Consider the following 27,575-nt stretch of genomic DNA (forward strand, 5'->3'; position numbering starts at 1 on the left):
GGACGTAAGATACCGTATTGGACCGCGTCGGACGAAAAGAGCCTTTGGAGCTCGCGCTTAGGACCGGTTAAATATTCAACGCGTCCTACAAAATTTGGGGGGGGGGGGGGGGGGGGCACACGACCGAAGATGCTCTTAAATACTTTATGCGACCTTTTTTACTTTCCAAAATACAAATCCTACTTGGATATTAGTTCTCGTGGTCATTAAAAAGAGGGTGTAAGGGGACATACTCCATAATGCATGTGGTCCAAACCACCATTTATGTTACCTTAGCCAACAACAAGAACAATGACATCCAATCGTGGCATGATAGGAGGTGACATGATGTAACGGTGAAACAGGAAACCACTACAGGAACACAGAATCTTGCCTAGTACCAAAAAATACACGTAGTTAGAGAACCAGTCCATATTGGAAGAGCCCGTCCATGCATGCTGCAGATGTGACGGCCCTGAAGTTGAGTGGACTCTCATCTGATTGAGAGTTATCAACACCGATAATTGCATGTATAAAGTATTTGTTTCATAATTGAGTGGACTAATTTAGGGTAGTAAACGAAATGAAAAATTATCGAAAAGGAAATAAATAGCAAACAAGGAAGCAATATTGACGGAAAAGAAATGAAAACAGAATATTCTAAAAAATAGCAAAAGAGGGGGCAGAAAATTTCAGGGAAACGAAACCAACATGGAAATTCCCAAATAACCAATACAATTTTTTTTTTTAAATTCAACCTAACCACATTACTCCGAGTCTGTGATTTTCTTTGATGTTAGCTTTTGGTACACACCATACAGAGCGGGATTCTCTAACATTGAGAAGCAACGCCAGGGAAAAGAAGGGAAAGAAGTTAGGGTAGTGTGGCCTAATCACCTGTTATGTACCTTAATTATTTCATTAGGTAATTACTGTAGATATAAAAACATTATAAATTTAATTACACCATATTTTTCCTATATGCAATTACTCTAAAATGCATAACACCAATTTGTAGTATACAAATCAATTTAAATCATTTGAAACTTGATCATAGGGTTTGAAAGAAGCAAAATTAGGCTACTGTAGCTTACCTAACTTAGAGGATCCAGTTCGGCGATATGTTGAGCACTTGAGCTGTCGCCTGTTAAAGTTGTGAGCTACTCTTTGTTGTCTGCTTCTTTATGTGCGTCGCTAATGTGTCCGTTTCCACTAGTAGAAAAAGGGGCTTCCGTCTAGACCTTTAGTACCGGTTTCCTTACGAACCGGTACTAAAGGGTGCATTAGTACCGGTTGCACTGCTCAGGCCTTTAGTACCGGTTTGTAAGGACCTTTAGTACCGGTTCGTGTCACGAACCGGTACTAAAGGTTTTTCTGCTCCCCACGCCTTTTTTGCTTTGTAAAATACAAATGAAAATGAAAGAAAATTCAAAAAATAAAATGTTTTCAAATTCTTGTAGTTATGCAACCTACTATTCGGTGAAATTAAGAAATTCGAATTTTGACTTTTTTTTGCAAAAAAGTTTGAAAAATGGTAAAATCGCATTAATTTTTGCATACGACGTCGGAAAAATGCGTATAATATATCAAAATCATCGTGAGAAAAAGTTACATCCGAATTCACCAGGGTTTACCCGGTTAGCCAATTTTTAGATTCTCAAAATTCCAAAATGAAAATATGAAAGCAAGAAGATTTTAGTTTTTTTCCAGAAATTTAGAATTTTATATATTTTTTATTTTAAAAAAAATTAAAATTAATAATTATAAGATTTTTTGAGTCCTAAAATATTACTATTACTTTTAGCAAATTATAAGATTTTCAAATTTTTAGGTTTTAGGTTTGGCAAAAAAATATTAATTTTTTTAAAAATAATTAAAAATAAGACAAATTAGAAAATTTAATTTAAATTATTTATTTAATATTATTATTACATCATTACTTTTGTTTATTAAAAGAATTATTTGGATTTTAAACAATAAAGAAGTGTGACATCGATCAACATGTTAATATGATTGATATGATAGTACTATCACATACATGCGCGCGAAGCACTTGGAAGTGGAACTCGAAAGTTAAGCGTGCTAGTGCGGGAGTAGTGTGAGGATGGGTGACCGACCAGGAAGTTTGATCACGGGTAAGTAATTTGACTAGAGATAAAGTGTAGTTAGAGACTAACGAAAATAATAGAAATTCTGAAAAAAATAAAAAAAAGGGAGTGAAAAAAATAAAATAAAAGAGGGAGTGCAAAATAATTAGAAAAAATGGATTAAAAAAATTAAACGAAATAGCCTTTATTACCGGTTCGTAAGGAACCGGTACTACCTTTAGTACTGGTTCCAAAACCGGTACTAAAGACCCTTTAAAACCGGTACTAAAGGGGGTTCTCTACTAGTTCCGTTCCCCGTTCCGTTTTCGACCATCGCCAAACCCGGCAAATAAGTTCGTGCAACTCCGTTACGATTACCTCGGCCCTACCAGGATCAAACCCGTGTGTACCCAACCCAAACTCGTGCGCAAGAAGCACCAGAAAGCCCGCTCCGGCCGCCACCCGCAGTCCACTCATGGAGAGCGCTCCAGGCGGCTCCCACGGCCAGGGCGGCGTCTCGCCGTCACCGGAGGCGGTGCGGAGGCTGCGCGAGATGGCGCTACGGGATCGTCAGGAGGGAGACGAGCTCGATCAGCCGGACGACCAGCTGCGCTCCAACGACCAACTCCAGGAAGACGAGGTACCGCCACCATCCTACAATATCGCTCAAGTCTCAGGCTAGGTGGATAATACATTTGTAGCAGAAAAACCGGAATCGTCATTGCAAACCACGATTGATTGTTGCTATGTTCCCCCCATGTGTTGTCCATGACCAATCTGCACACCGTGCTCTTTGTGTTATGTAGTGATTTGGAATCACTCCAACTTAATTTGTAATAAGATGATGCAGAATTAATTAGAGTGACACTTGAGGATTTGTAAAAAAAAAAGGTAAATACAGATAACTTAATACTACATAGTATTTGTTCTCTGAGACTTAGACTTAATAATTTTTGAATGCCAAAATCATGTGTTACAAAAACAGATGGTGAATCTGTGTTACAAAAACAGACGGTGATTTTTTTTATTTTTCTCAAATTTAGACGAATGTGCAATATAGTAAATTTCAAAACTCGCCGATGTAATTTTTCTCTGACGTATGGTTCCCAGATGCTCGCACTGGAGGCAATTTATGGAGACAAGCTAGATATTTTTGATGAAAAATCTGTGCCACGGTCGTTCCAGGTAATTCGGTTTTCTATATTTATTATTTTCTTGAGGAAAGTATTGTTGTTTTTATTGGTTCCAGACTTACAGGACACAACAATCACAAAAAAAGGGGATACTCATTTTTTCCGTCTTCAATTCTTTGCAGATCCATGTGCATTGTGAAATTCCAGATGGTATCTCTGTGTCCGCAGAACTTCTGCAGGGTGTTGATGATTACCCAAACAACCGGTTCTTTCACACATTCAGTGTCGAGCACTTGGCTCCAATATCACTGACATGCCTTATGCCTCCATCGTACCCGAGCCATCATTCTCCCTACTTCATTCTCGGTGTACAGTGGTTGGATAGTGTGAAGATTTCCTCCCTTTGTCACATGCTCGACTCGATCTGGGCGCAACAACCTGGGCAGGAAGTTGTTTTTGAGTGGGTGCAATGGCTGCAGAGCTCTACACTTTCTCATCTTGGCTTCGACGACGGAATAGTCATACGACAACCTGATGATAGTATGACAGATCCTGTGGATGTTGGTCTTGACAGAGAGATTCTCTCTGTAGACAATGTCGTTCAACGGTTGATCAACTACAATGACGAGCAATGCCAAGAAGCATTTCTGAATGGCCTTCATGTCTGCATGATTTGCTTCAGTGAGTACAAAGGTAATTCGTATGCCCCATTGATGCTCAGATACTCTCCCCGGTGCTCGTTTTCGTACTAAGTTATGTTTTGGCTAATAGGTGTAAATACACCTATTATGAAAAATGTATAAAAAACATATTCTAAATTGTAAAAAAAAATCGATATGAAATCTCGCGTGTACATCCGGGCATACTATGTTCCACACAAAGTTTCGCGAAAAAATAATATTTTTTGTGGCCTGTTTAAATAGACAAAAAATGTCTCGTGAAGAGTAATATCGGAGAATCTAAAATTGTTTTTTTTTCACAGGTCACATAAAATGTTCTTTTTTCCCAAAACTTTGTGTGCAAACATAAGGGATCTCCAAACATAAAATGTCTGGACATAGGCGCAACTTATTTTCCAGCTTTTTTTGTCATTTTGAAATGTGATTTTCATGCAATGGGTGCATATACACCTAGGAGGCAAAGTGGATTTTTGTCAGATCAGGTCTATTCTTGCAGGACTTGCTATTCGTTATTTCACAACAGGGTGGCTCCATGGAGCCAGGGGACCATGGTTTTAACTTTCAACCCATATGCAATCCAAATTCCGATAAAGTTTTCTGGAATTTTAGTCCCCTGGTATATACCCATTAGAAGAACTCACCTACTTTGCAATGAGCACAAATTTCAAAGAAAATACTCGTACTCTGATATTGCAGGGCATATCTAGTCTCATGATATACTGTTTTTATGTAAAATCAGCACATGCCATCATTAGAAATAAGTACAATTCTAATTTTAGTTCAGACTTATTTCACCTAGTTAGTATACAAGTTAAACCGGACAAAGGAAATACCTTTTTTTTTTTTGGAGCAACTGGCATGAGCTCTGCCTTTTCATTAAGAAAAGGGAAAATGACCAGTTTATAAGGTTGGTCATAGTGGGGAGTAACTTAGACTAGTAACATATGTCATGTTACTAGTCTAGGTTATTATCTTCATAGTGGGTAATAACTTATATGTGGTGTCATGCATTGTATCATTTATTATATTGTAGACTCATCTTGCCTTGAGATGTGTGATGTTATGGTAACATAGCTAGTTACCACCTCACTCTCTTTCTTCATTTATTAGCATGCCATATCACCAAAATGCTTTGAGATGTGTGATGTTACTAGCTACGTTATTCCCACTATGAGCAGTCTAAGGTAAACTGACCGAAATACCTAATTTTTGTGTGCCTCATATCTAAACGATACTAACAAATTTGGTGCACGGTGCTCCTGCTAACTGTATATACTGTGAGTAAATAAAAGTAATTTACAAGGTTCCGCTGAAACCAATGTACAGCACAAACAACTAAAGAACCTGACTTATTCGACGACAAGCTTATATTCACTGCAATAATATAAAATTGTAAGCATCTTTACAAAGTTTCTATAATTTCCAAGATTAGCACAATTAACCGTGGGCATGTTTCTATAATCATGGACAATCCTAGTTCCATCATGTCTGGAATCTGGAATTCCAAAAGTTAAATTTGTATCTTTTGTTTATTATCAGGCATCGACTTCATAAAACTTCCATGCGGTCATTACTTTTGCCGGAATTGCATGGAAACATACTCAAGAATGCATGTGAAGGAAGGATCAGTCATGAAATTGGTGTGCCCTGATAACAAATGCGGAGGCTTCGTTCCTCCTAATCTACTGAAGAGCTTGCTAGGAGAGGTAGATTTTGAACGGTGGGAAAGGTTGATACTCCAAAGGACTCTGGACTCAATGGCTGATGTAGCTTACCGTCCAAGATGTCAAACAGCTTGCCTGGAAGATGAGGACAACGCCCAGTGCTCCAAGTGCCTCTTCAGCTTCTGTACCCGCTGCAGAGATCGTCGTCATGTGGGGGAGAGATGCCTTACTCCGGAAGAAAAGCTTCTCTCTTTGGAGGTTCAAAATTTCTCTGAACACTACATATTCTCTTTTTTGTAGGAAGTTCTGAACTATCATCTCATCCTCAATTCAATCCATCTAAACTCTACATATTCTGTTTTTCCTGTCACAAGTATTAGCTGCGATATTCACTATAAGAGCTAAATTTCAAAATTAAGAACTAGGGACTTGGGGATGAAAAAAATTTATTAGATATTTCATGATATATAAAACATATGTAGTTCAGAACTTGTAAATATAATTTTCTTTAACACTTTAGGCTTGAGATCACAGTGTTCAGTGTACTATTTGTTTTACACAGGAACGCGAAAAGGTACGCAATTTATGCAAAGGCTATGCTGGATCAAGTAACTTGGCAGATGAAATACGCAGTATCAAGGAAATACTTCGTTCTTCTGTTCCATGTCCGCATTGTGGCACTGCAATCTCACGCGTGTCAGGCTGCGACCACATGCGTTGTAGGAACTGTAATAAGTCGTTCTGCTATGGTTGTCGCAAGCCACTAAATCCTACTCATACAAGGTAGGTTCTTCTGTTCAAGTGAGCACCTGTCAAACATCATGTCCCATTGATATTCTCTGAATTCCAAATCTGAACCTGTGCTCCCCTTTGAAAGTGAACAATGTAGAAGGGATTATGAGAAGCTGACAGAGAAGCTGGATACGGCTGGTTCTATCAAAGAGCTAGTGAGAAAACTGAAACTGGGAGTATGCAAACCGCATCCGTGCCCGAGTTGCCACCAGATAACTTACAAGGTAATTTTTTTGTTGGCTGTAGATAGCTGTTGATTAGTTTTATTGGGATATGAAGTTAGTTGTAGTTTATTGACTTTCCCACTTGATTCTGGTAAACGAAAACATCATCTCTGATGTGAGCAGCTGGGAAACAACAACCACGTCTTCTGTGAGGCCTGCCGGGTTCATCATTGTGCTCAGTGCCGGAAGGTGGTGCGGAAGAGCTCAGAGCACTATGGCCCTCGAGGGTGCAAGCAGCACACTGTCAACCCCGACATTGCCAAGACTAGACCAAAGAAGAAGGATGACTCTCAATTAGCATCCTTGTGAGGATATCTAAGGGTGAGGAATTTGTTTCAGCTACGGTGAAGCTGTTCCTCGTTGAGAAGAACAGTTATATTCCCGTGCCTGTACATTTATATATACAGTTTCAATTTTCAAATAGCAATAGTTGCACCTACAATTTCATTTTTACCGTGAATGTTATCGATGATTAGTGAAATCTCTCAACCCAGAAAATCATTTTGTTTTTACGTTGAGGAACATCAGTTATGCACAAGATCTTTATAACTGCAAAGTTTTCTGGATTCAGGGTAACAAAACGTTGGCAATAAGCCCGTACAATTTTTTCTTCGAAACAAAAAAGGCATGCGTTGCTTCCTTTGCTGCTCTCACATACCTTTTAAGTACTTGATCGCTGGACATTAAAGTTCTTCTTGGTGTCGTGCTATCACAATATCACTGCCCATCTGTAGCGAAATGTGTTCATCCCTTTGCCTGACCCCTAGCACCCCTGCAACTCCTTCTGAATGAGAATGTATTTACACACCTAAACTGGAAAGTGCTGTCCCGTTTTAGGATGACACTGGGGTCTAGGTCCACATGTCCAAGAAACATCGTATGATATTTTCCAAATCGGTGACATCTGCAACGGTTCTAAGCAATATGCCATCAGTATACAAAGAATGTATTTCTACTGTGTTTCACCATGTTTCATTGCAGGTCAATTCGTGTAATTCTCGTGCTTGCATCTGGAATGTGACGAACTTGATGAAACATTTCAACACGTAATGCAAAGCACCAAATAGACGGATAAAACACGCATGGTAGAAACGCCACTTTCATCACTAGACTGATTGCTAGATGTCGTAGGAATTTAACTCAGTTGATAAACTGCGCGCCTGGTTTTTGCCGACGAATGGACTGAACGTTCCAGGTTCAGTCTCAGACGTGGTGCTCCGTGCAGCTTCTACTCCTCTGGGAGGAGAACAAAGATACATGTGTGAGAAAAATGAAGCAGGAATGATCGATCTCGGGCGGTAGAGATTCAGAATTATTGGAAACTACGCTACCAGCCTGCCGAGCACTTTGGCGTGCAACTCGTGGTTTTTGGCCACCAACTGTCTTGTGACCAGTGAGGGTGGTGACGGCGAGCATCAGGATAGCGAGCGGTGCATTTTTTGTGTAGCATATTGTTTGTATTTTCAATCCAAAGAACAGATATGTAACATTGTAGCAAAAGCTCTAAACAGATACCGAAAATCTTCGAAGCAAAATAATCTTATATTTGTAGCATAATTTTTTATTTTATTAATAAGTCTGTATGTAACATTGCAGCGAAATCTCAACACAAAAGAGAAAGTTGTTGAAGAAAAATATTTGTATGTTTGCAGCATAATTTGTTTACTTTCACAGTAGAATAAAAGCACTAATGTAGCACTATAGCAACTCATAAGAAAATCGAAAATGATTAAATCAAAATTGGTGTATGTTTGTAGCATAATCTGTGTACATTCACAACAAAAAAGCATGTATGTAGCATTGTAGCAAAATATCACAACATACTCGAAAATGATTGAATCAAAATTTGTGTGTGTCTGTAGCACAATTTGTGTACTTTCACAACAAAAGAAAATCACGTATGTATCATTGCATCAAAAGGTCATAACAAAATATAGAAAATGATCAACCAAATTGTTGTGTATATGCAGCATAATTTATGTACCTTTACAACAACCAAAAAGTACGCATGTACCGTTACACAAAAAATGTCACAACAAAATACTTAAATCAATTGAGCGTCGGCTACAACCCTTCGCAGCAAAGGCTGGCCTTTAGACAACAAGCGTAAAATAAAATTTAAATACCTAATAACAATAAAATCCAAATAACCTTGTGTGGACATAACAGATCAACACATGCATGCATATTAGTACATTGGTCCTTGACTGGTGGTCTAGTGGTGCATGCCTAGGAGTAGGAAAAAGAGCCAAGTTGTATGGGTTGTCTAGAGCATGTGAAGGCATAGTGTTGCACTGCTCCGTGTGTACGAGTAGGAAAAAATCAACCGTAAACAGCTATAGGGTCCACCATGTGTGAACGGTAGAAGCAATAGTCAACGGACCGAAAATCATCGACGAGACAAAAAAACTACGTGCATTCAATATGAACCGGCTGATGCATTAGCTGATTGAAAAATGACATTTTTCTAATATACAAAGCCTGCCAAGGCCCCCCATGTCAAAGTGGCAAAAATATTGTATTTGTTTAAAGAAACGAGTTGTCATCCATATCGGGAGTTTAAATTCTGTAGGCTGATTGTGTTCGATGCCTCTTACCGCAACACTAAAACATGAAAACATTTTGATGTGTGTAGTAGTAACAACTTATTAGGAGTCAGTTGTAACATGCTTTGAGCGGACTGTACCGAGTAAGTAGCAACTATTTTCGGCTTTGCTGAAGCCGAGGCGACTGTAATTTCATCAAGGGTTGTTGATTTACCGGCCATACAATTTCTCCATGATTCGAGCACAGTGATCCAGAGACGGGGGTGGCGTTAGAGGCAAACCTAGACCATGATGGAGATGACGAAAACATGACAATGTGGTGTGGATGCGACGATTGAGACAAGAAGAAATTCGAGCTTACCAGTTTGTGTGGGGGTAACAACAAAGCCCGGAATTAGAGGTATAGGAGCTATATGGATGGACTACCGATAAGAACGACTGTACCATATATTAGTAGATTTTTCCTATGAAATTTGAAGGATAATTATGTACACATAAATGCACTTGGGAGACCCATGGACCCTGCTAGTTCATGTCTCCGCCACTCCGCTCATTAAACTTGACAGTGTCGCAGTCGAGTGGTCATACTTTCTCACCAAAATTTATGGACACAAAATACTCAATATCCACGTACATGTTATTTCTCCATTCCCTTAAATTACATATGAGCCTTTTACTAAGTTCCAAAAGACAACTTTTTATGCACTTGGATATTGGCTCTCGTGATCATTGAAGGGATAGTGTAACAGGAGAGTGTTATCACCAGAATTTGACCGAGTCAGAGGTGGGCCGCGATCAATATGGGCTTGAAGATATGTGCATGGAAGAAATGCGTGAATCGGCCTTGTGTACCAAGTTTGGGCTAGTTTGCCCTTGTATCTGTAATTTATTAGATCGTATCTTAAGTTAGAAGTTAGAGTTTTACCCGTGCACGGTTAGGTGCACGCCTGAATTAGAAAGTCCCTTGGACTATAAATATGTACCTAGGGTTTATGGAAAAAAAACAACAACTCACGTTCAACCAAACAAACCAATCTCGGCGCATCGCCAACTCCTTCGTCTCGAGGGTTTCTATCCGGTAAGCGACATGCTGCCTAGATCGCATCTTGCGATCTAGGCAGCACAAGCTCCACGTTGTTCATGCGTTGCTCGTACTGAAGCCTTGTTGATGGCGAGCAACGTAGTTATCATAAATGTGTTAGGGTTAGCATAGTTCTTCGCGTAACATGCTAGCGTAGTGCAACCCTTGCATGTCTAGCCGCCCTCACACCTATCTCAGGTGTGGGGGCGGCACCCCGCTTGATCATTATTTAGTAGATCTGATCCGTTACGATTGCTCCTTGCTCTGCAAGGATTAGTTTAATATCTACAATAGTTAGGCCTTACGAAGGGGTGGAGGATCCAGCGGCACGTAGGGTGTCGTTCGCAAGTCCTAAACAGGATGTTCCGGGGATCAACTTCATGTTGGTTTTTAGGCCTTGTTTAGGATCGGCTTACGATCACCGTTCGTGGCCGCGAGGCCCAACCTGGAGTAGGATGATCCGATTATGCGGTGAAAACCCTAAATCGTCGTAGATCTCATTAGCTTTATCTTGATCAAGCAGGACCACCATACATTCGTGCACCCCGTACGAATCATGGGTGGATCGGCTCCTTGAGCCGATTCACAGGATTACCTGAGAGCCGATCGAGGCTCGTATTTAATGTTTACGTGTATGCCATGCAGGAAATTAAGCGAGGCATCTCCATCACCTTCCTGACCAGGTATAGGTCAGGTGGCACGCCCTTGCACTTCGCATCGGACGTGTGACCAGAAGAGCTTTGCGGGCCGTCGCTCGGAGGGGTCTCAGCCAGCCGCAGCTCTAGGCTCTTCCCGGCTCTACCGTGTTGACAGTCGCTGCCCGCCGGTGGGTTTTGGCAGTCAACACATTCTGGCACGCCCGGTGGGACAATCGTCTACATCAACCACATCGCCATCTACATCTGAGATGGCGGACGGCACGCCAGTCACCTACGAGGAGCTGCCCGACGAGCTCAAGAAGAGGTATGACGAGATCAAAGTCACCCTCGAAGCCGACCTCATTGGCTCTTTTCAGAGAACCCGTTCCCATGGCATCAGATGGAAGGGGTTCTCACCGGAAGGTGCACTCGATGGGATAGACCTCTCTGCCCCGTCGGAGGAACGCACCAGGGGCCTACGGCAGGAGATCAACTACTTGGTGGCTCATTCGCTACACCGCCACTCTGAGAACCTGGTCAACACGTTGGAGCGTGTCGCTCTTCGCGTGATCCAGGAGATCATGAGGCACCAGTACTCGCCGTCAGGACCAGCTCTCGGGACGCATCAAGGAGAGTTGCCACTCCAGTCCCGTCCACCGCTGCCATATGCGTTGGCAGCACCAGAAGTGCCGGCTACACCGGCATTCGTCGTCTACAAGATTGGTGGTGACCCTAGTGACTACCAGTTCTTGCCTGAGGCGCCTAAGGAGATCCCTCACGGATACGCGTGCACGTATGTGCCAGATTGTGGCAAGCGGGCACTCACGAACCAGGCCACAACATCAGGGACTCCGGCGAAAACAGGAGGAACGTCAGCGACAGAGCTTGAGAAGCAGACGTGGCTAGCTAAGTACGCCACCCCGACGAACCTCCAGAGCTCAGCTCCTGCAGTTGGCTCAGAGCTGGAAAAGCAAACATGGCTGGCTAAGTACGCCACCCCGGCGAATCTTCAGAGTTCAACTCCTGCAGCCAGCACAGCGGATCAGATCAGTACCATACTGAGAGACCAGTTCGGCATGGTGCCGAAAAGAAGGGCAATCGGCTATTCCAAGCCGTACCCCGACGAGTACGAGATGATCCCGCTGCCACCTAAATATCGGCTCCCTGATTTCTCCAAATTCAGTGGATCAGATGGCTCCAGCTCCATCGAGCACGTCGGCCGATATTTGGCACAACTAGGACCGGCTTCAGTGTCGGATCAGCTACGCGTGAGGCTCTTCTCACAGTCCCTCACGGGATCGGCTTTCGGATGGTATACCTCATTGCCACCAGACTCTATCCGGACTTGGAAGTAGTTGGAAGAGCAGTTCCATATGTAATACCATTCAGAAGCTTCCGAGTCTGGCATTGCCGATCTAGCACAACTACGTCAGAAGCGCGGAGAAGCGTGACGAGAATACATCCGGCGCTTCGGGCATCTTAGGAACCGATGCTATTCGGTTCGAATAATCGAAAAGGAAACGATCGAGTTGGCAGTAGCAGGCCTTGCAACACAGCTCAAGGACATGGCCTCCCAAGCAGATTATCCCTCGGCGGCGCACATGGTTCAGAAGCTGTCAGCATATGAACAGCGCCACCGGACTGTACCAAGACAAGTTCAAACGTGCGGTAGTCCTGGTCGATGCGGAGGAAGACGAAGTTCCTGCGGGAGACCATGAGGTCGCAGGGGCTAAATGGACTAGGGGAGCAACCCCCGTGTCCTGCCAATGGGTACAGCCACCAGGCCCACCCAGGGGATTTGATTTTGACGTGACCAAGACTGAGCAAATCTTCGACCTCCTGCTCAAGGAGAAGCAGTTGACGATTCCTGAAGGTCTCAAATTCCCCACGGCGCAAGAGCTGAACGGAAAGCCATACTGCAAATGGCACAACTCGCTCTTCCATGCCACCAACGACTGCAGGGTGTGGCGTCAGCACATCCAAGCGGCGATAGAGAAGGGGCGTCTAATTTTCAACCAGTACGCCATGAAGGTCGATACCCAGCCCTTCCCCGCCGTTAACATGGTAGATTTCACCTACCCTGAAGGTTGCCAGCCAGGATCCTCGTTCAGCATCAACATGGTAGGACCTGGGAATCACTCTGGCAAAGATGGAGATGAGGGCAGCTGCTCTCATAGCAAGGACACAGAGGAGGCCGCTCCACGCGATCGGCTCCATCATGATGGCGAGCGCTACGTCACGAGAGGGAGAGGTGAAGAACATTAGATATCGGCGACCTCTCTCTGATCACCTCCTCAACAAGTATGTAAGGCAGTATGACCAACGCCGACAGTCCAGCTATGATGATGAGAGGGATCGTCTGGCTAGAGAAGCCAGAAGACATCGTCGGCAGGATCGCGATGAGGAGGAGCACGAGCGCCGTGCCACGGAAAAATCAAGGGAGCAAGATGACAACGCCGGGCATTGGGACTGCCTTCTTCGGACATCGCTGGGATTCAGGAATGAGCCGATTGCCCACAATCGGCAATTGCCCAGAATGCAACCAGAAGAAGAAGGAGGCAGCCAACGTGTCTGTGTTCAAGCGCCTAGGGCCTCTCCCGCCACAAAGTAAACGCGCTGAGTCACCTCGTTGGGCGGATCTCGAGGATTCAGAAGATGAGGGAGAAGAAGAAGAAGACAGGTGCCACCGGCCAAGGTGGTGCCCTGACGGACTCAGCCGTTCCCAAAAGCGCAGGGTTCAGCGGTTGCGCGGCCTGGAGGAAGCCGAAAGGTTGTACTTGCATACGCTAAGGAAGGCACGACCTGATCTGGCTGCGAAAGTTCAGCGGACCCTGGGTGAAGAGGGTCGTCCACGGAAAATGGAGTGGCGCCCCAAGCAAAGGAAAGCCGATGATGAAACATCGGCTGGTACAAACATGGTGTTCATCCTTCCTTCGGAGTTCAGTGCTCCAGGATTAGACGAGGTACCCGTGGCACAACTTGACTGCGGCCCACGGCCGGTTATCTTTGAGAAGCCACGAGAAAAGAGCTACAGACATCTGAAGGCCCTGTACTTGCGAGGATATATCGATGGGAGGCCTGTAAATAAGATGCTGGTGGACACCGGAGCGACAGTTAACATCATGCCGTACTCTATGCTACGTCGGCTGGGACGTTCTAGCTCAGATCTAATCAAGACCGACGTGACATTGAGCGATTTCAACGGCCAAGCGTCTGAGGCACAAGGTGTTCTGAACGTGGACCTGACCGTAGGAAGGAAAACTATCCCTACAACGTTCTTCATCGTCGATAGCACGAGCACTTATGCTGTTCTGCTAGGAAGAGATTGGATCCACGCCAACTGCTGCATTCCCTCCACGATGCACCAATGCATAATACAGTGGGATGGAGATGAGGTAGAGGTCGTCCAGGCCGATGACTCAGCCGAAATTTCAACGGCTGGCATGAACGCATGGGAAGCAGCAGGCCAAGAACCCCTCTCAGGTATCAATTTGGACGACTGCGAGCGCATCGACGTGACGAAGGGAAGGGTTAAGCTGGTTTTATCCACTGGCCTGACCATGTAGCTTAAACGAAGCGGTGATCAAACATGGCAAGGCTGATCCCTGTGATCGGCCCCAAAAATATTATGAAGGAACATTACAGAACCTTCAGTCAGCGCTCCAATAGATATGGAGGCCGATTCCAGCAATCGGCCAAAATTATCCTCACCACATGTTCTGCTTGTGTCCGTCCTTGTTCCTACCGGAGCCGACGTATGAATTACAGAGCCGATATCTGCCATGCCCTGACAGATTCGGCTCGGGGGGCACCTAAACACGATGAACTTGGGAACAGATGTAGGAGGACATGTGTGCAATGAAATATTGGGGGCCGATAGGCCAGTAAAAAAAATTTTTTTTGGACAGCCGATGCAAGGGCATCGACTTTAGAATTGAGAAGCAGCCGATGCGCAGCCATCGACTCTAGTGGAATTATGCGAGGTTTACTGAATCTCCACCAGATCCCGGCCAACTGTGGTGCCTTCTGCTTTGTCGCAGGAGTAAAACAATGGAAGTTGCTTCAAGCTGATCCGGGTACCTGAGACTTCTTGTTGATATTAGTTCAGCCGTGTTGACAGAAGGGGTATATCGGCTGTCTAAGGAAGAAAGGGGATCGGCTTTGGCGCATTCTCTCTAACATTCTCGCCTCGAGTAAGGCTCGGGGGGCAGCAGGCCTGGTGGATACTCTGTCTTGTTCTGTTCAAAGAGCCGATTGGGATACCATCGGCTGATCTTTCATTGCAACCTTCTTCACAAATGATGAGTATTGAAGAGGACCATTGGGTTTGGTTGGAAGGATTCAAAGGTTTTCCTGAAGAATTTTACATTATCCACCAGATTTAGAAAATCATCAGCTGAAGAAGGGAAGGGTGAATTTCAAAGGACTGATGCGTTGCTATCGGCTCATTACGCATTGGCAAAGGGGGCGAATCGGCAAGGTCAGTATGAGAAGGAATCGGCTAAATTAAGCTCAAAGGAAATCGGCAAAATCAAATTGGGGAAAAGTTCTTCATTGATAGGCGAGATTTCTTACATAAAGAGCTGATTGCTCTCAAAAGGAAATACTAGGGGATACATTGCCCCATCTACTACTACTGGCCCTATTCTAGAGGTCCTATCTACGGGCCGTCACTGCCCTCGTCGTCGCCGTCGTCGCCGCTATCGGCGCTGCTTCCGGCGGGCTCGTCGTCGCTCCAGTGGCCGCCGACCGGGCCCTCATTGTCCTCATCTTCTTCGTCAGCGTCATCGTCGCTGTCGAAATCGCTGAGGTTGCCCGGCCAAGGGCAGAACCGCTTGGCCGGCGGCTCGTCGGAGGAGGTGTCATCCTCCTCCTCTTCTTGCTCCTCCTCTTCCTCTTCGGAAGAGGTGAAGTCGCAGGAGAAGCTGTCGTCGTCGCTCTCCTCCTCCGTTTCCCCAACGGCGAGGAAGCGGAGGTCGCTCTCCCCGTCGGTCAGGGACTTGTCGTCCTCTGACCAGATGGAGAAGTCGTGGCTAGACTCCTCCCCGGCCGCAATGGCGCGGCGGGTGTTGGCCGCGTGGACCTCCGCCGGGTTGTACTCCGGCGTCGGCTCACGGGACGTGGAGGACTGGCTGGCAAGATCCGATGGGGCAGAGGAGGAAGAAGACATGGTGGCGCAGGAGGGCTTTTGGAGTGCTAATGCAAAGGAGATGCAGAGGATAACTGTTCGTAGCGGTTAAATAAAAGGGGATATAGTGGAAATTCAATGCCACAGCAGTTTCCGAGGAAGTGGTGCCTAAAGAAAAAAAAAACTGCCAAGTCACGCGGAGAAGTTGAGAAGGCAAGGCATCATGATGAAGGATACTGCAACGGTTCTGCCACGACATGACCCGACGAAAGAAAGCAGAGTGATTTTGGAATTACCAATTCCAAAACCAGGGGGGCATGTGTTATCACCAGAATTTGACCGAGTCAGAGGTGGGCCGCGATCAATATGGGCTTGAAGATATGTGCATGGAAGAAATGCGTGAATCGGCCTTGTGTACCAAGTTTGGGCTAGTTTGCCCTTGTATCTGTAATTTATTAGATCGTATCTTAAGTTAGAAGTTAGAGTTTTACCCGTGCACGGTTAGGTGCACGCCTGAATTAGAAAGTCCCTTGGACTATAAATATGTACCTAGGGTTTATGGAAAAAAAACAACAACTCACGTTCAACCAAACAAACCAATCTCGGCGCATCGCCAACTCCTTCGTCTCGAGGGTTTCTATCCGGTAAGCGACATGCTGCCTAGATCGCATCTTGCGATCTAGGCAGCACAAGCTCCACGTTGTTCATGCGTTGCTCGTACTGAAGCCTTGTTGATGGCGAGCAACGTAGTTATCAGAGATGTGTTAGGTTTACCATAGGTCTTAGCTTAACATGATAGCGTAGGGCCACCCTTGCTTGTGTAGCGGCACTAACACCTAGCTAGGTTGTGGGGGGGGCACCCCGCTTGATCATTATTTAGTAGATCTGATCCGTTACGATTGCTCCTTGCTCTGCAAGGATTAGTTTAATATCTACAATAGTTAGGCCTTACGAAGGGGTGGAGGATCCAGCGGCACGTAGGGTGTCGTTCGCAAGTCCTAAACAGGATGTTCCGGGGATCAACTTCATGTTGGTTTTTAGGCCTTGTTTAGGATCGGCTTACGATCACCGTTCGTGGCCGCGAGGCCCAACCTGGAGTAGGATGATCCGATTATGCGGTGAAAACCCTAAATCGTCGTAGATCTCATTAGCTTTATCTTGATCAAGCAGGACCACCATACATTCGTGCACCCCGTACGAATCATGGGTGGATCGGCTCCTTGAGCCGATTCACAGGATTACCTGAGAGCCGATCGAGGCTCGTATTTAATGTTTACGTGTATGCCATGCAGGAAATTAAGCGAGGCATCTCCATCACCTTCCTGACCAGGTATAGGTCAGGTGGCACGCCCTTGCACTTCGCATCGGACGTGTGACCAGAAGAGCTTTGCGGGCCGTCGCTCGGAGGGGTCTCAGCCAGCCGCAGCTCTAGGCTCTTCCCGGCTCTACCGTGTTGACAGTCGCTGCCCGCCGGTGGGTTTTGGCAGTCAACAGAGAGTTGGCCTTGTCTATGCTATCCAAACCGTCGTCATGGTGGCCTTCACTAGAGAAACAATGATATAAGGTGTGATACAACACAACATTTTTCCGAGAAGGGGGCTTGGCCCCTGCCTCTACATCAGTTGATCACACTACCATGATATGAGATGTCGTGAAGTAGCTTGTAGTGGTGAAAGAGGGGACGACGAGTAGTTAGGGATCCATGTTCTTCCACATACGCTTTCATCAATTTGATCCAAGGGCAAGGAGATGGTTAACCCAAAGGTTGTTGAGTATAATGCTCAACAACTTAGATTGATCTGTCATTGTCTGGCTATTGTCAGATATAGAAGATGAACGCAAAATACTAAAGCATAAGGTAATGTTTTTCATAGAATCTAACCTTCTAAGAAACTAGAGTGCCAAAATCCATCCATACAAAGTTTTGTTGGCTCATTCATTTATTCTACATGCTACATAGAAAAGAAACACGGGAAAGTATGATCCACCCTATGAGGTTTGAAATTTAGGGGCTTTCAAGACCGACTTATGCATTTTTGAAACACTTCGAGGTTCTTCGTGATTTTTTCATTCCTAGGATATATAATGCTAGTGTCGGTGTACTAATTTATATGACCAATTCATAATTTAGAGCATCTCCAACACCCCTTGGCATCCCTATCTACTTGCCAGCAAGTAGGAGGCTCCCTACTTTAGAGAGGTTCTTGTTTTGGCGGGTATACTCCAACTGTCCCGTAAAGTCTCACCTATTCTTTATTTCCCTCCCTTTTTCATATCTAGCTTACACAAGCTATATGCATGAGAAATATATTGAGTTCTTGACAACCATAATTCAAACATGTTTCTACTACAAAAAATGATAATATTTCAAATTCAAACTTTTGAAAACCACAATTAAAATCTGAATCAAAGTTTTGCACACATAGTATGCACCAAAAAAGTAAAAAAATGTTCATCAACCAACATATAAAGTTTCATGATTAAAACACATAAACTCTGAAGCTAAGTTCATGACACAAATATAAAGCAAGATAAATCAAACACCCATAATGGTATTGCAAGCCATGATTCTCGCATTCATGCCATCAAAATACTTCTTTGGTTCTCATCCATAGAACTTGTATCACATAATTTTTAACTCTTTAGCAAATCTATTAATGCCATGTTTCTTTGACTGTATGTTCACCGTATGCTACTCAAGTGTCAGCTTCTCCGCCTCTATGCTCAGTTTATGTTTCTCGGTTAGTATTATTCTTCCTTCTTCTGTTCCTTCGCTGCATTTTGAATATTATTCTTTCACCATATTTATCCAAAATCACTATTGAATATGGTAGTACGACTCCTTATTCACTTTATCTTTATTTGTACCCACTAGTCGTTTGGCACATTTGGAGGAGCCCAATTTTTCCACATCTTGTGATTCTTAAGAAGTGTCGACAATGGATAAGCACAAATAACATTTAATGCATGGTTTCACTTTTCTTGTATAAGGACATGAAATCTTTGATCCAGCATAGCCTCATGGGCGAAGGTAAACATGAATAAGCTACATACATTGCAAGTATGATACATCAAAAACATATGCTAGATACTTTAGTTAACTTACATTCTCCTGGAATGTTTTTGCCACTTTCGGGACGTATCTCAATATGTTCACACACAACACAAAAATTAGCTCACGCTCTCTTGGATGGTGGCCCACCTATGTGGAAGAGGATTCTTACTAAGATCACATTTAAATATCCTTTCCTCATGAAACCAACCCTGAGATCTCTTCCAATAGGTAGTGGAATTTCGACCATTTTCTTGGACACCATCTTTTGCTTTCACCAACATTCATCCTCCTATGTACTATAGTTCTCCTCTCTTTTAGCAAGTGATTACTTGAACTTGTTATTATCAATTATAGACTGCTGCCCTTAAAAACAAAGGGCCTATATTGAACCCATAATTAAGCGTAGTGATAGATCGGAGTTAAGCTCAATACCGTAAATACTAAGGTATTTTTGTTCACACAGTGGCGGAGCATGACAATAATAAGGATAGGTCGGTCAACCCATAGTGGGCCATTTGTAGGCTATTTAGTGTTAATGGATTACATTCTAATAAAGTATAGCAGAATGCTTGCAGAAAAGAGTGGGCCACGACCTAGTATGGCCCAACTGTATCATCGCTACTGTGTTACATACGATGATTATTGATAATTTCCATTCATATTAATATGCAACAAAGCACAATCATACAATCACAACCAGTCTCACAAAACACTGAATCGACAAAGAAAGGTCACCTTAGTTGGTTTGGTGAATTTACCAAAAACATCCATGCACTTCGACACTTCATGGCTAGGATAGATAATGGTGACCTAATGGAGGTTGCAGATGACGCGTTAGTTCCATGAAGAGAATTGTATCGTATTGTATGATAGATGACCCACCATTAATAAGATGCGGTATTACTCCTACAGTTTTCCATCGGACCTTGCTCGTTCAATCATGATAGCAAGCATATTCGCCATAATATTAAAAAAACATGGGCGACAAGGTATCCCCTTGTCTTAATTTCCAATGTCATCATTGACCTTAATTAATAGCAACACAACCTCCTGACACAAAGCTACGAATCAAAGAATGTCACTCACATGCAAAGCCTTTCATTCTGGGAGTCTGCTGAAGGAAATACCACTTTACTTTGTCATAAGCTTTCTCAAAATCAATTTTTAAAAGTACCATATTTAACTTTTTCCTATGTAGTACATGCACTGTTTCATGAAGGATAACCACTCCATCGAGGATGTTACCACCTTCCATAAAGGAAGTTTGAGATGGATGAACCACATGATCTGCCACTATGTTTAGCCTCATTGTAGTGACTTTAGTGAAAAAATTAAAAATAACATTAAGGACACATATAGGTCGGTATTTTGAATCTTTTCTGCTCAATTAACCTTATGTAATAAAATTATCTCGCCAAAATTCAGGTGGAACAATTCTAGTTGTCCACTGAGAAGAAAATTGAACAATTCTAGAAGGTCCGACTTGATGACATCCCAGAAGTTCTAGAAAAACACTATTGGAAATCCATCTGGATCAAAGGACTTGTTATGTTCCATGAGGAAAAAAAAACGTTCCCACTTCCTCTCGGAATAAGGTGTAGTAATGTCATTCTTTTCCTCAGAAATCTGCAGAATATCGTTTGTTCTGGTCTCATCCAAAGAGAAGTTACCTTCTTCGGGTGCGCTGAACAGACCCTTATAATAATTTGAAATATATGCCTTGAGTTGATCATGACCTTCATGTTGGAAATATGCCCTAGAGACAATCATGGATGATGTATTTCCTAACATATTCATAAACAAAGGCTGTCCTTGTATGAACTATTGCATATATCATCGAATAAGTGATTCTGTTGTGGAACTATATGCTTATGTTGCTCATGCTATTTTATCCTTAGTCATCGAGGTTGCGTTGGACACAAGATTTAGACTAATATGCAATTCGGCTGGTGAATGTGTTCCACTTTTGTCATGGGCATGGTGATGCTAATTCGACTTAGACTCGGCTAAAGTGTTTAGCGAGTCAGACTGGCCCACAGTGAGATGCAACGAGCAAAGCAGCGTTTACATGTATCAATCAATGTAACCCTTAGGCCTGAGGTTATTGCATGATCCGAGTTGTGGATCGGCCGACTTAGATTCTGGCAAACGCTATTCTAAGAAGGCAGTCTACATTTAGACAAACAAAAATAAAAAAATCAGCTCAAAACTCAGTCTACATTTAGACAAACAAAAAGAACAAATTTTACTATGAACGGGGAATAGTATCTCACGCTATTCATTTCCAAATTTATCTTTTTTAACTCTCTAATTGTAGGTCGATTTTGAAGCAGCAGTTTTTTGGTGTTGTATATATAACACATATGTATGTTGTCAATTCTTTCGAAAATATTTAAACATATATTTATCTTAAAAATTTGATTTCATAGATCCTATCTAAAACAAGATTATCCCCCCGATTTCTGCAATTTGTACTAAACACTTGATGGTTTATTCTGCAATGTGGCGATGTTGTGTGGGCGGGATTAGCATTTAGCACCAGCCGAGTAGATCTAACCCGAGTAATAAATTATTAAACTAATAATTCATTTATTTTGTAATTTAATAGACAAAAATAAACCCGCCAAGCAAGTTCCAGAAAGTTCGTGCGGCACCTCGGGCGGTCGGGCCGCCACCAGGATCAAACCCGTCTACACTACACAGTACACACGCAGGCGCACACACCAATTTCCTCCCTACGCGGCAGCGGCACCGGCACCGCAGCAAACCGCCGCCGCCGCCACCCGCAGTCCGCGTATGGAGAGCCCTCGCGCCGGCGTCCACGGAGAGGGCGGCCACTCGCCGTCGCCGTCGCCGTCGCCGGGGGCGGCGAGGATGCTGCACGAGATGGCGCTCCGGGAGGGAGGGAACCTCGATCTGACGGACGAGCAGCTGCGCTCCAACGACCAGCTCCAGCAAGACGAGGTACCACACCACCACCCGCTCCCTCGCTACGGATTTCAGCCCTTGGGCCAGTTTCGCGGAACGGCATTGCGAATCCCTCTCGATCGTCCCTTGCAAAAAAAAAAAAAAAAAAAGAATCCCTCTCGATCGTCACCTCGCCGGCGGTTCTAGTCTCCAAAGTCCCCACCTTTTCTTTCTGAGATGAAATTCCTCACATTTCGCAAACCGGAACGGGCGAGCACCACCCGTTGCGTATCATGTTCGATGTCTGTGGTGGTACTTTACCGTGTATCCGTGAATCTGCAGGAGGGTTTTCAGTCCGCCCGCGCGCCCTCTGTGTAGATTGTGATTTCGAATAACTGCAACTCGATTGTAAGATCGATTTAGTTGGTACGCCGTGAATAGGCTAAATGGGCTTTGGAACACATGAACACATCTCTATTACCAATGGTCTAGCGGAGATATTTGCATAACTAAATGGACACTTCGGTTCCCTTTAGAATGACTGAACTCACAAAAACATTGATCCGTGAATTTAGATAAGTGTATATTACATATTTTATTCTTCGAGCCTAATAAAGCTGAGAAATTGTTATGTCAAAAGCATGCGTCCAAAGGGAGATGGTGAATATAGTTTTCTCAAGTTAGATAAATGGACATACTACAGTAAATTTACAAATTTTCTGCTAACGTAATTTGTTTCTCTGGTATATGATTGCATAGATGCTGGCACTGGAGGCAATTTATGGTGAGAATGTAGAAGTTTTTGGTGAAACGTCTGCACCTCGGTCTTTCCAGGTATATCTCTTTTCCTATATTTATTTATTTCCTTGTGGAAACTATTGTTGTTTTAATTTATTCCAGACTTCCCAGACTTGAAATTTATCCAAGAAATCAACAAAAGTGTGATGCTTCTTTCTTTCCATTTCGAATTCTTTGCAGATCCATGTGCATTGTGAAATTCCAGATGGTATCAGTGTGTCTGCAGAACTTCTCCAGGGTGTTGATGATTACCCAAACAACTGGCTCACATTCAGTGTCGAACACTTGGCTCCAATGTCACTGACATGCCTTATGCCTCCATCATACCCGAGCCATCAACCTCCATACTTTAATCTCGGTATACAATGGTTGGATCGTGCGAAGGTTTCCTCCCTCTGTCACATGCTCGACACCATTTGGGCGCAGCAACCTGGACAGGAAGTTGTTTTTGAGTGGGTGCAATGGCTGCAGAGCTCTATGCTTTCTCATCTTGGTTTTGATGGAAGAATAATCATACGACAGTCTGATAGGATGATGGGTCATGTGGATGTTCGGGCTGTTGGAGATATTCTTTCTGTGGAGGAGATTGTTGAACATTTGATCAGCTACAATGAAGAGCAATGCCATGAAACATTTCTTCGTGGCATCCATGTCTGCACGATTTGTTTGCATGAGTACACAGGTAACTTGGATGTTCCATTTGATGCAGCGGTACTCTCCTTGGTGCTCATTTTTGCACCGTGTTATGCATTAGATTATCTTTAACTATTTTGAGGTACTTACCGTACATAATCCACAACTCCATCTCCATTGTAACTAAAATCAATTGTTTTCAAAGGGCGAGCGCTACATATATAGTACTGTAGTATATATTGGACACGAATTTAATCCAAATTTTGGTATAGTTTTCCGAAATTTACTTCTGCGATATAATACTGATTAGAGGAATACACAAATTCTTGTGGATGCTTCTTGTGTCTGTTCATTGTGGGTATATAATCTATTTTCACACCATACTGTTTTTACAGAAAATCAATACATAGCTGCAGTCAAACAATCATTTGAAAATGTTCAAACTTGTTTCAACTAGTTAGTACACATGTAAACCAGACACAAGAAGCATCAAATTATTTTGTGCCCCATACCTAGGCAAAATACACACAATTTACAGGTTTTACAGAAACCAAGGTACAACCCATATGGCTAAAGAATCCAATCCCTTATTCATTGATAAGCTTATTTCGAATAAATATAATCTTTACAAAGTTTTTATAATTTTCAACACTAGCACAAGTAATCATGTCCATGTGTAATTCCGCTGAGCTATACTCATGAAAAAGCCAAGTTCCATCATGTCTGTAGTCTGGAATATTTATAAGTTAAACATGAATCTGTTATTCTTTTGATTACCCTCAGGCATTGACTTCATAAAACTTCCATGCCGTCATTACTTCTGCCGGAGGTGCATGGAGACATACTCAAAGATGCATGTCAAGGAAGGATCAGTCCTGAAATTGGTGTGTCCTGATGACAAATGCGGAGGCATTGTTCCTCCTAATCTTTTGAAGAGGTTGCTAGGAGATGCATATTTTGAACGGTGGGAAAGATTGATACTTCAGAAGACTCTAGACTCAATGACTGATCTTTCTTACTGTCCAAGATGTGAAACACCTTGCCTGGAAGATGACGACACTGCCCAGTGTTCGAACTGCCACTTCAGCTTCTGCACCCACTGCAGAGATCGCCGTCACATAGGGACAAGGTGCTTTACTCAAGAAGAAAAACTTCTTTCCTTACAGGTTGAAAATCCATCGAAACACTACACATTCACTTTTTTCTTTGTAATAATTGTTATTACCCCTACTTCGAACATATTAAGAACATGATCATTGGGATGCCAAAGTTGACTAAATTGTTTGTTTTTTTTACCTAAACCAGCCAAACCTGGTCCAAAGTGCAAAATTAGTGCGGCTCCACTGCTGCGTTATGTAGTATCTACAACAGTTGAATATACCTGCTCCAAAATGCAACTAGCGACACAATACCTGGTCAGAGTGCAATTTTCTCATGGAGAATACAGTACAATATAACTTTAATTGCCACATCGTGGCATTCTTAATACAAAGACGTGCAACCCTTCTGTGTATTCTAGAGAAAGATATAGCTCTACTTGCATATACCGTGTATATATTCTAGATACAGTAACTATTCATAACCTAATTCTGTTTTCTGAACACATTCTTTTACTTTAAGGTTATTGTAAAACATGGTGCCATTTCCAGTAAGATGGGCATTCCAATACCATCATTTGTTTAAGGCTATTCATCATTTGTCGTAAGACTCTTAGTGAAGTTCCATGCAATGAGAGCATTACTGAGATCAAAATGTTCAATGTGCTATTTGTTTTATATAGGGGCGTGGAAATGTACCCAACTTAAGCAAAGGCAATGCTGGGCGCAAAATTAGCGCAGATGAGATATTTAGCATCAAGGAAATACTTCGTTCTTGTGTTGCATGTCCGCATTGTGGCTTTGCCATCTCACGCGCGTCAGGCTGCAACCACATTCTTTGCAGGAACTGCGATAAGTCATTCTGTTATAGCTGTGGCAAGGCGCTAAATGAAGATCATACGAGGTATTCTTCTGATGTCCCCTTGTTAAGTTTGGTCTGTCAAATGTCAAGTATTCTGTTCTCTGGATACCGATTCTGAACGAATGCTGCCTTTTTTTTGAAAGTGAACAATGTAAGATTGATAGAGAGAAGCTGAGAGTGAATGTGGAGGTGAATGATGTTGTCAAAAAGATGCAGAAAGACCTGAGGTTGACACTGTCCAGAGCACATCCATGCTCGAACTGCCACCAGCCAAATTTCAAGGTAATGTTTTGGTGGCATTCATGCACCTTATGGATCTATACTCTGTAGTTTATTTATTTTTACTCGGTTCTGGTAAATGAAGACAGTCTCTGATTTGAACAGGTTGGTAACAACAACCATATCTTCTGTGGAACATGCCAAGTTCACTACTGTGCTCTGTGCCAGAAGAGGGTGTATAAGAGCACGGAGCACTATGGCCCCCGAGGGTGCAAGCAGCACACCTCTGATCTTGATTTTGTTTAAACTGGACTAAGAAGAGTGATGCTTGTGAATCAGAATCCTTTTGAGATAGATGATCCAAGGGCGAGCACTGGTTTCGGCTGCGGTGAACAGGATTAGTCCTGCACAGTTACAGCTATATACGCAGTTTCAAATAGCATTAACAGTCACATCTAGCACTCCTTTTGTTTTGCCGAGCATGTTTTTTTCGGATATTGCTGAACAACTGACCCTGGAGATCATTCTAGTTTTAAGGGGTGGAGCATCAGTTATGTGGAAGACCTTTATAACTGCAAAGCTTGCTGGATTAAGTACAACATGGTGTTTCTAAGCATTATGCCCGCGGCACTTTTTTTTTATCATGAACAATGAAAAACTAGGCGCTGCTTCCTTTGATGCTGTTAATCACTTGTTATTGGAATCGCTGAACTGTAAGCATACTTTCTCTTGGTGTTGCTGATATCAATGGCCCTCCGTAGGCACGGGATCATCCCTTTCCCGAACTCCCAGCACCCCCGGGACTTCTGCTCAACAAAAACGTATTTACACATCATTATCTTCTGGGTATGCGCTATACGAACGTATATCTACATATCGTATTCCTATGATGAAATAAGCACAGTACTATCGCAAAGAGGGGTAAAACATGCAGTGTAATGAGAGGATGACATGTGGGATCTGGGGGCAGACTTTGCTGACACGTTGTATTTGATACCGATCAATGTGGTAGGATTTTTGTACTCACTTGATAATTTACGGGCCTGGTTGTTTGTGAGGAACGCACTGAACGTCCCAGGTTCAGTCTCGAACGTGGCGCTCCGTGCAGCATCGACGCTTCAGGTTCGAGAGAAAGCAAGATAGAAGCATCAGAAAACGACTGGGCGGCAGAGATTCAGAAGGGTCAGCGAATGAACCAAGAGACCGACCTGCCGAGCACGGTTGCGAGCAGCTGGTAGTTGTAGTCATCGTCCATGTCATCCAGCATGCGAACTGTGACCTCGAAGAGATGGATCTCCTGGCCTCTCCGTTTCGCCGAGGTGTCGGCGCCCGCAACGGTGACCGTGATGGTGGCGACGGCGAGGGCCATCAGGACAACAAGCGGTGCCACCAGCTGCATTGTGGTTTTCGCCATGGTTTGCGCTGCGGCAGCTGAAGAGGTTTGTGTCTGTGTCTGTTCAGGGAGTGAACGTGGACTACCGTTTTATAGCATGCGCTTCCTCAGCTGAAGAGGTCTGAACTGTTACTATATGTGAAAATCTCATTTAAGATGGTTTATTACAACTGACGTTTCCGCTGCCTGCTAATGCAACATCAAAACGTGCAAAAATTCAATGTGCGCAGCAGTAACTGCTCTTTTTTTTCCCGATAAAGGGAATATATTAATATCAAGAAGATACCAATTACACCCGGCCTCTGCAACAACGCACCACCCTAATGGCACTACGGATGCACACAGCCAAAAAAAAGAAAAAAAACTAAGAAATAAAAGTCCCGCTACAGTATCTCGGGCCTAACAACAGCAATACATCCACCGCCAAGACAACACCTGAATTACAGATTCTCCAAAAACGACGCCTCCAAGAAGGAAATAGTGCTCAAACACCATCGTCGTCCGATCAAAGATTTTAGGTTTTCACCCTGAAGATAGTCACCGCTCTCAAAACAATGCCTCCACTAAGGTCATTGCCAGGCACAACCAATTAAGGCCAGATCTTGAGTTTCACCCTGAAAGGTAGGACTCTGCACTTCACCTGTGTTGTCGCCCCCACT

At 43.5% G+C, this 27,575-nt stretch overlaps 3 protein-coding genes across 3 annotated transcripts; 2 read left to right on the forward strand and 1 right to left on the reverse strand.

The window, feature by feature from the left end:
- Positions 1-2,460: 2,460 nt before the first annotated feature.
- On the forward strand, positions 2,461-7,129 carry LOC127336585 (uncharacterized). Its single transcript, XM_051363416.1, has 7 exons — positions 2,461-2,706; positions 3,177-3,251; positions 3,382-3,892; positions 5,419-5,801; positions 6,106-6,326; positions 6,421-6,559; positions 6,683-7,129. The coding sequence occupies exons 1-7, from the start codon at positions 2,542-2,544 to the stop codon at positions 6,866-6,868; spliced, it is 1,680 nt and encodes a 559-aa protein (XP_051219376.1). The 5' UTR covers positions 2,461-2,541; the 3' UTR covers positions 6,869-7,129.
- A 14,608-nt stretch (positions 7,130-21,737) lies between these two features.
- Positions 21,738-26,139, forward strand: LOC127336586 (uncharacterized). The gene is made up of 7 exons (XM_051363417.2): positions 21,738-21,971; positions 22,674-22,748; positions 22,893-23,394; positions 24,129-24,511; positions 25,126-25,346; positions 25,448-25,586; positions 25,689-26,139. Exons 1-7 carry the CDS (start codon positions 21,804-21,806, stop codon positions 25,827-25,829), a joined length of 1,629 nt encoding a protein of 542 aa, XP_051219377.1. The 5' UTR covers positions 21,738-21,803; the 3' UTR covers positions 25,830-26,139.
- Positions 26,140-26,240: 101 nt separating this feature from the next.
- Positions 26,241-26,967, reverse strand: LOC127336590 (uncharacterized). The gene is made up of 3 exons (XM_051363420.2): positions 26,732-26,967; positions 26,551-26,639; positions 26,241-26,329 (listed from the first exon to the last, which is right to left on the reverse strand). The coding sequence occupies exons 1-3, from the start codon at positions 26,935-26,937 to the stop codon at positions 26,268-26,270; spliced, it is 357 nt and encodes a 118-aa protein (XP_051219380.1). The 5' UTR covers positions 26,938-26,967; the 3' UTR covers positions 26,241-26,267.
- Positions 26,968-27,575: the final 608 nt, after the last annotated feature.

This window comes from Lolium perenne, chromosome 2 (genome assembly GCF_019359855.2).
Source record: "Lolium perenne isolate Kyuss_39 chromosome 2, Kyuss_2.0, whole genome shotgun sequence".
NCBI classification, from domain to species: Eukaryota; Viridiplantae; Streptophyta; class Magnoliopsida; order Poales; family Poaceae; genus Lolium; species Lolium perenne.